This window comes from Solea senegalensis, linkage group LG3 (genome assembly GCF_019176455.1).
Source record: "Solea senegalensis isolate Sse05_10M linkage group LG3, IFAPA_SoseM_1, whole genome shotgun sequence".
NCBI classification, from domain to species: Eukaryota; Metazoa; Chordata; class Actinopteri; order Pleuronectiformes; family Soleidae; genus Solea; species Solea senegalensis.
This window is the reverse complement of record NC_058023.1, coordinates 26,580,828-26,590,015: the sequence shown is the minus strand read 5'-3', so window position 1 is coordinate 26,590,015 and position 9,188 is coordinate 26,580,828. Positions and strand designations below refer to the sequence as shown.

The 9,188-nt window shown below is 40.2% G+C and overlaps 1 protein-coding gene across 1 annotated transcript in view; it reads left to right on the top strand.

Moving 5' to 3' along the window:
• The first annotated feature begins 5,824 nt into the window (after window positions 1–5,824).
• Window positions 5,825–9,188, top strand: part of cald1a (caldesmon 1a) — a 28,976-nt gene continuing 25,612 nt past the window's right edge. Inside the window, exons 1-2 of the mRNA XM_044021430.1 lie at window positions 5,825–5,995; window positions 7,152–7,237. Coding sequence (XP_043877365.1) covers window positions 7,161–7,237 — 77 coding nt within the window. The 5' untranslated portion in view covers window positions 5,825–5,995; window positions 7,152–7,160. The remainder of the gene's footprint in view (window positions 5,996–7,151; window positions 7,238–9,188) is intronic.

The following is a 9,188-nucleotide window of genomic DNA, read 5'->3' as shown; positions in this document are numbered from 1 at the left end:
CAGAGGCCATTGTGGTTGATATTCACCCTGCGGCATGCAGATGCAGACACAGACAAATACAGAAAGAAGCTTGGCTGCTTAGATACGGGTAAATCTAATAAAATTCAAACCCAGCACTAAGCGCAAATTCATAGCCAGCCAATCCTCTGTCTCTTCATATTGCAGCTGAACACATAGTGAGCAGCTGTTGGCTATACTGCTGCAATGAGGTCGAAGAGGGAATGAAAATCAGCGAGAAATGGGTGAGGGAAAGCGGGAATAAAAACTAAAGAGTAAAGAGCGTGAACCATTTCAGGATTTTTAATACATTTTTGTGATATCTGAGAGTTTGAAAGTTAAGCAATATTACATGTTTAAACACAGCTTGAGTGCTCTTTGTAAAACATTTAGCATTAGTGAGCAGGGCTACAGCTATTTACCTAGTTCACTGCAGTTTGACGCCACAGCCTATATATATAAACCTTTTATGGTTTCTGTCCTCCTGACAGTGACAGTAAACTCAATATATTTTATTGTTCATTGACCAGATAAGATATTTCAAAACGTCGACATTTTGAGGCTTTTGAAAACATTTTCCACTTTTTCTTTTGTGGACCAAACTACTAAATGAATAACCAAGAAAATAATGGGCAGATAATTTCATCTTAAGAATAGTTGTCAGTTAACTTTTAAGCCACTACATTTTGAGATCAGAAGAAGAAATATTTACAGATTGTGATTCCGATTTTCAAGCTTTCATTTCAAATAAAAAGTGACAAAGTAGTACAAGTCAATAACATCAGCCCCTTGAGTGCAGGACAAGAATGAGATAAACTCTTTTGCCGAACACCTCTGGTGAATTTGTGAATGCTTATTCTTAGCCACTTTACAACCTGGGCTTGTAAACGTGTTAATGCTGCCGAGGCCTGGACGTGTGAGGGGAGACACTTAGCACACAAACCCACAAGAGCAGCTTTCCAAACACGGCACTGCAGGTGGTGATGGATATCACACATGTACACAGATTTGCTGTACCATGAAATACACCTTCGAGAAAAATTCTAACAGTTCTAACAGCACATTCTCGTGTTCTTATACACAGAGAGGCTTCGCGGTCATTTGTTGACTCCTCGGTGCACATCTGTAGACACTTTCCACATACACATCTACATAAGCGCACACATTTACCAAGGTAAATGCAGTATTTCTAATGATGCACACACCCCCACACAGAGGCTGAACATACTTTAAATGCCCTGTCAGGCTTCTCTCAGGAGACTCTTTACCCCTGCAGAAAACGTTAGGTTTACCCAACTCAAGCTGTCCCCAGAGCCTCTGCCAAAACAGCTGTTAATCTGTGCTACCTACAGGCAGGCAGCATCTCCCTCTCTTTATTTACCCCTACCCCCCATTTAAACTGCACATGTATTATCTGTGTGATGAAGTAATCATATAATGATCGGTCTCACTTTGCCAAAGTGCATCACTCATATGTCTCAGCTTAGAATTAACCAGTACACCTCAGTCTTTACCTCTTTTCCCATGCGTCTCCTTTTTGTGTGTTTTCATCTCCCGTGAACTTAACATCCAGTACGCCCATAAATGGACAACTTAGTGTAGGTTGTCCTATGGAGGAGTGTTTTCATGACTGAATTCCAGTGAAATTTGCTCATGTGTCCACTGTGCTATTCACAATTCTCCTTGGCCTCTTGTCCCGTTGATTTAACACTGGTGAGGACAAAACACAGAAACACAAAAATGAAATTTTTAGAGATATTATAGATAAGCAGCAGGAACATGGATGCAGACAATATAAACAGATGTCTCTGCCTGTGTTTTTTTAGGAAGGAAGTTCGTTCCACACCTTTTTCAGGCCTCAAGGATGCACACAAGTCCTTTTGTGAGAAACACTTAATGTAAACTTGGCATTGTTTCGGGGAAAAAAAATGTTCACTGAGCTTTCTTGGAAACAAAGTGGATTAGAAATGGAGAGAGCGAGGCTTTTGTCGAAACTGACATCCTGCAGCTTTTGAAAACTTTCTTTTGTGCATATTTGCCACAGTTATTAGTCTCCTACCTTACAATATTCCTATTAGGTTTTTTTCTCAATGACATTTCACATTTGGTATTTTAAGGTTGTTTATGCTGTGAAAAGCCAAATTGCTCTTTGTTAAAATAAGTGGAAGTGACTCATGATGAGCTCTCCAACATACCGACCACAGGTGGGCAGCAGGTGGGCAAACTATTTTGTTCCATTGATGCAAAAGCTGGGGGAAAAAAAAACAGGCTTTGTGCCAGTGTGGTTTTCATATTCCAGATTCCTGGGATCCCTGTCTTCACCTGGACACCTGCACAGCTGTGGCTTCATATCTGCTTTCGACATTTAACCTCTTCTTTCAGCCTCGGAGAACAATAAGGAGAGTAACAGTGGGTATCTGTGGCACGATAGAATCTCTATAGAAAATATTTAGGACATGTGGACATGTACTTATTGTTGACATTATTAGTTGGTCATATTATTTGCTAAAATAAATAAAAGGGCCTGTAAAGCAGGATATAAAATGCTAATGTTTCTGCTTACAACCAAATAAACTAGCTGTTATTAGCTTTAGCTCGTCATCTTTAGTGCTAATTAGCAAATGTTTGTTGTAGTGGTGGTGTTTTCAAAAGCGGATCATAATGTACTTGTGTGTCACTAGTTAATAAAGCTAATAAAGCATTTTCAGCTTAATTATGAAGGGTTTAACATTTGATTTAGATATGTTGAGGGCCATGTTAACATTATTCAGTACTTTTCCATGCACTGTGAAGAAGATTTATTGTTGTAGCTCTACTACACTATTTAATTGGACAACTGTCCTTGTCCCAGTATACAAGCGCCAGTGGGGAATTAATTTACTGATTTAAATGTCAGACTCTGCTTTGTGAAGTGGAGATAGTATTAGATATATTCTTGTTAGTATTAGATATTTTCTGGTTTACCTGTTGTGTCACAGACCAAAACATTAGCTAGCGGCTAGTTGGTAGCATATGGCAAACCTTTTTAACCTACAGTTAGGTTACATATATCCTTGAAGTCATTTTGACTAGTTGTAATTTCATTGTGACTAATATGAATTGTAGTTGTAGATGAATGTCACATTAGTCAAAACTACATTTTCAGATTGCTGCCATTCAGGTTTTTCCAGAATGATTCAAACTACTTTTGTCATTGTAAATATCTTTAATTCCAGTTTCAGATATCTACAACGATACTGTCACTAGTCACAATTCAAGTTTGAGGTATCTACAACTTCATTCTGACTATCTGAAACTTATTTCAAGATATCTAAAAATGACAATGTAGTTATCTTTAGTTGAGGCTAATTACAGATATCTTGAACTTGAATTGTGACTAGTCATAATATTAACATTGTGGCTATCTGCAACTGAATTTTCTACAATGACAAACCCTATACACATGAATGGTAAAAGTCATTCTGACTAGGAAGAATGGCGTTGCAGATAATCTTCACTAGTGACTATCCTGTCTTCCGATTAAATGTTGAAACTGCTTGCCATAGTAGCATGTCAAGTGTCACCCTGAGTCTTTCAATCCATCACTCTAAAGTATTACATTCTTTGGACTGACAGAGCATAAACTCTCTCTTTTTTTCTTTTTTCTTCTATCTTTTCTTTCTATCTTCTCCTTTTGTTTTTGGGTCAATGCTTGGGGGCAGGAAATGTGGAGCATGTGCACAGTGCTGGGGCTCGTTTGGCTCCAGTTGATCATATACATGCAATAGTAATTTAGGACTTTGAGAAATAAGACTGAGGAAAGTTTCAGTTGTACTAAAATGTTATTGTCGGACTCAAACGATAATTTGATTAACATCTTGCAACAACTGCTTACTGCTGTAACTGTATGGGACTTGTGAATGTTTAAGCCTTGTAAATGGCCTCCTCCTTTAACAAGTCAACATTGTTCCTGTATTTACCAGCCTCACCGCTCGCATTTCCATTATTTTATTTGTTTATCTTTTACATAATTTTCCTTTACTCAGCAACCAAACCAGTCACCACACATGCAGGATCCAGAGGGGGAGTCTTCAGTTCTTGACTGGCCTTGTGAATGAGTAATTCTGAGGCTCTTTCAAGTTCTGTCTGCTGAAATCAGAGGTTAAATAGGAGCATTCCTCGCATAGCTCTACAGCCATAATGTGGAGATTAATGTGCTTGTCTAAAGCTTGAGAGGAAATAGATGCTCTGAGTATCACAGTGACAAATCTGACCAGAATGCTGCAGTTCTCACAAAATGCTAAACCAGCATTTGGAACATTTCACATAAATGGAATGACTCAAACTTCTGCCCTACTCCCAGACTTATACTTGATCTTCTATGCCACATTTGGCTGATAAGGACCTGCTGTTTTCCTGCTTTTATTTCAAGACTTTGTGGGAAGATAGAGGCATTATAAGGTGGTGTAATCCCAGGATAATATTAACTTGGCTTTTAAGGCTTTTTAAAAGGCAGGCACTTAGACATGGGGTTGTGTGCCAGGGTCTGGCAGTCTCGACAGGTAGTAATTTGACTGGTAAATGTGTCATTACAGCTATTGTAGAAGGTTGGGGCAGACAGCGAGAGAGAAACAGGGAGAGGAGAGGGGAAAAATGGAGAGACAGTGCAAGAAAGAAATGAGGTGAATCGATGGATATATTTAAATGATGGAACAGATGCAGACAGGCAGAACTTGTAAAATAGTCTGAAAAATGTCAAAAACTTGTGAGTCCAGGTTGCTCAGCTTTATGGATTGCTGTTTGACGCTCTAAGTGTTTGTGTGCTGACGCTGTTCTTCATGGTTCTGCCCCACGTGGAGACGAGACAATGTGTGCGCTGCAGTAAGCCCCGCATTTAATGAGCCGCCCTTTTAATCGTCCATAAATCAGTTTTAAGACGTAATTATCTCAATGCTGTTATTAATGTAAAACCGTGTATGTGATATACTTTGTGATAATTTCTTAAGTGTAAATAACACATCTTTAAAATTAACTGTAACAAATGTCTGTGTGAAGTTGGACCATAAATGTCCTTGTGGCTGCGTAAATCATGCGTTATTTGCAATAATAACTCCAAATGTATATTGTACCGTGCTTACACTACTAATAACTTTATCTCGCTTGGTGTTGATGATTCTTGGATGTGTGTGATTAGATTGCTGATGTTTAGAGTCCCTCATTGGTTTTAGTTATTGCTCTCATTTTGTCTCAATTAGGATGAAATGAATAGTCCCAGATCTACGGGGCATTTGCCCCCCACCACACCCATTCCGTGCATCTTTAAAAAATATCTTTGTTTCTGTCTCTCTCTCTCTTGTTTTTTTTTTTTACAATGTAATAGCAGGGGGAAGCAAGGCTGTATTTACTGTACGGGTGCTTGGGGGTGGAGACTGGGTGAGAAGATAAAATGGGGAGGGTGAGGTTTAGGAGGATCTCTCGGATCATGGAGACTTTTAGCATTTCTGTGTTTGTCCTGCCCATGTGTACAGATCTGTGTGTCCTTCCTGTTGTACACATGTGCATGCGTACTTCCATAGAAATCGCCGTACACGAAGAGGCCCCTCTTTCACCCCTCCAGCAGATGGAGAAATACATGCTTATGACACACAGGAAACAGGTCTCAAGAGTCAAGTCATGTCCGAGCCCGGAGTTTAGCCAAGCTCTGACATGTCGATAAACAACACAGGAAAAGCTAGCAGTATAGATAGGGAGAGAAACAGAGACAGGATGGAGGGAGGGAGAGAGGGGGGTAAGATCGAGGGAAAGAAGGAAGGAGGTCACAGAGGGATGGAGGGAGGGACGACTAGCAGGGAGGGCAAGGAACAAGCATTTGCCTTTTTTGTCAGCTGAGTCTGGACTGTGGAAGACTATTACACGAGGTTGTTGTATTGTGTTTGTGTGCTTGGAGGGGGCACTGTAAAAAAAAAACAAACCTGGAATGGTATGAAGGAGCAGGACATTGTTTGAAGGATAATTCAAGGTATGGCAGTCACAGTTGCTTCCCATTTTTGCCTCCAGATTTTTCCCGCAGCACTTTTAGACATCTTGTTTTCTGCCTGTCTTGTCGCTGTCCTACTGCTAGTGTGCTGCAACACAACGAGTACACAGCACTGAAATGTGACTTAATTCAACGTTGTGCTTTTGTTCCGTGAGGTGTCACAGCTGCCCCGGCTATAGTGTCTATCCAATCAGCTCCAGTGAAACAGTCAGTGTTGCTTGTGGTTTAGCAGGGGTCGTAGATGTATGATGGGAGGCTCAGCAGCTCCTGGGTGGTCTCTGTCCTCACAGCACAGCCAGTCCCTAGCGTGGTATTTTTAGTGAGAGTAGTTGTAACTGATTGAGTTAACATCCTGTCTTGGCTTCTCCCTTCTCTCCCTATATATACACCTCCACTCTTCTTTCTTTTATTTTCTGCCTCATTCTGTTGTTTTTCAACAAACTTTGAGGATATACATTCCAGACTGTCACAGGACTGTGTCACAGTCTGCACACTTCTGGTCAGTACTGTGTGAACCAACATCGTTTTACCTGCTGTAGTTCTGTGTGATGTGGTGCCACTGGAGGAACTTTGATGATCCCTGTTAGTTGTAATCATGGGGGAATTCACAATTAGTGAACTTTTTTCCAAAAAATCAGTTTTGAACGAATACTTCATGAGACAATTTTTCTTCATAGATATTCACGTATCACTACCATGACGTCATATTTAATTATTACTCTTACTGTTAGTCATGTGAGGTTAAACACAGGACTTACGTTGCATTGTTCATCTGTGATGCTTCCTCTGCTGCCTCACTCGGGTGGAGCTGTTCAGTTAACAGCTGAGTCCGTAATTTTGTTTGTTACTTTGCCGTTTACGGTGCATAGAATCCGCTTCCACACATGCTCTAGTGTCTTGCTTGTCATCCATTTTCATAGCAAAACAATGGCCATTCAGAATTGTTTTTAACAATAAATAAATACACTATGTAAACACAGATACTTTCAAAATAAAAGATTTTCTTTCATGAAAATGTCCAATGTCCAAAAACCTGAGGCTTTTGTGTGATCTGTGACGCAGCATTTCCTCCCGCGAATATCTTCCTTCCTGAAATTGAGTAAATGAATATGTCTGGTGTGATGATGTCATCTCACAGGGCACAATCATGGAGGAAATGGACTTTGAGCGGCGCCGGGAGCTGAGAAGGCAGAAGCGGGAGGAGATGCGCCTGGAGGCTGAAAGGTAAGTTCCATTTGGTTGTCTTTCATTCGTGTCTGCAGACGTATACTTTTTTCATTCTCCTTCAAAGCAAAACATGTGTTTTTAAAAAGTCAGCCCTACACATAGACTTAATTTGCTTTTTGGACTGGCTTAATTTGTGGTTGGAGCCAAAGAGGCCCTGCAGTCCAGAGGATGTGTAGTCAGTGTTAGTTATGATTTTGTTGCTAAGGTGGCGTGAAGCTGAGGGAGCAGCCTGTGTTATGTAATGAAGCTCTGGTTGTCAGTGTGCAGCACACCTCCTCTGATGTTCGTGCCAAGATGGAAAAAGAGGGAGCCAACTCTAACAGCTTACACCCTCCTCTAGGTCTTTAAAGACATCGCTCAGCAAATAATGTACTCTGGCTTGAAGAAAAGAAACCCGATAAGAAGGTTGATAAGCGATGCGATGACCTTTAAGTGGGAATGTTCAATCATGCCCTCCCTCTTTTCAATTTTCTCTCCCAGTTACTGTGGCCTTGTAAACTGTCTTTGATTCAGTGGAAGAAATTGATTAAACTAAAGTTCATTTCAGTAAATTGAATGGTACAGGCCAAGTGCAGTCATCAAAAATAGTTTAAAAACAAAAAGGGTGAGGTGGAGTCTATTTGGAGAACTTTGATACAAAGTGCTGAAGAGGCATTTTTATGAGGCCTTTTTACTTAAGTCTCATCATCTGTGGTGCAGCCCTGGCAATTAAGAGGGAGGCTGATGTGGATGCTGATACCGGGCAAGGTCACCTGCCTGTCTGATGCAACTGTGAGTGGTGTTTTGTGAAAGCCAGTTCACTAATGAAAAACAAGCCGTCATAGGTCTCACCACTGCTGAATATGGAGATTCTAAGGTACAAGGTTTTGAAGTATTTATTGTCTACAACGGTGTATTCATATTCAGGGTTAATTCATCATTCATACGGACATTGAACATAAAGTCTAATGCTTGCATGTGCCGTATTGACAGGTTTGTTTATGAATCGTAGTCATTGACATTTTCAAGGTTATTTTTTATGAAAGAAATTGGGCTAATTGAAATATAGATAAATAGCATGATATAGAGCCTGGGCAAGTTCATCCATAATTCCAATATGAATGGAGAGACAAAACAAATGGAGTCATTCATCAATCATGACTCTGTTTTTTAAGAACGATATTAGATCAAATGCAAGTTTTCTTTAAGGTCACAATGAGGTTGATGAGAACAGTGTTTGTGAGCCAACAAACCAAAACAATAAGCTCAAAGATACTAAAACAGTATTGACAGCTAAGGGCATCAACTCAAGGCATTATTTAATGCTATCCGCTTAAAAAAAAGTAGAATAGTTGTGAATAATATCCTCTGAAAGTGTGCTAAACAAGTGAAATGACCAAACTACTTTGACACACACTTAGCTACCACTTTCAATGTGACTAAACCTGAGGCCTTTGTGACCTGGGACAGTTTTCTTTTTCTATAACAGTTATGCAAAACCCAACTTGCAACTTGGCGTCTTTAAGTTTTACGCCTTTAGGCCTCATTTCCCCAGATACACTTTAAATAGGTGATTGAAGTGGAGGTTAACGCTGTTGTTACATTTCATTGCATACAACCCTCATAAACCCCCGCTGCGAGAATTATTTATGCATTTGGGTGTTTATGTTACATGGAGGAGATGGAATTCAGCTGTAAATGCAGAGCCGGCAGAGAGAAGAGATGATGCCTGACTGACTTGAACAGAATTGACCCAATAGAGGAAGAGAGAGGGGTTTTAGGGATCGTGGCCGTTTACTTTTTTCACTCAGCGGGAGTTTGTTCATGGTTGCTTATTTGGTCAGAGCAACAGTAATGTCAGCTGGCGGGCGACACGCCGCCCCTGTTATTGATAAAAGATTACATCGCTACATTGTTTCCATTTCTGACAATATATTGAAACAATCAATATTTACATGCCCCTCTTGGT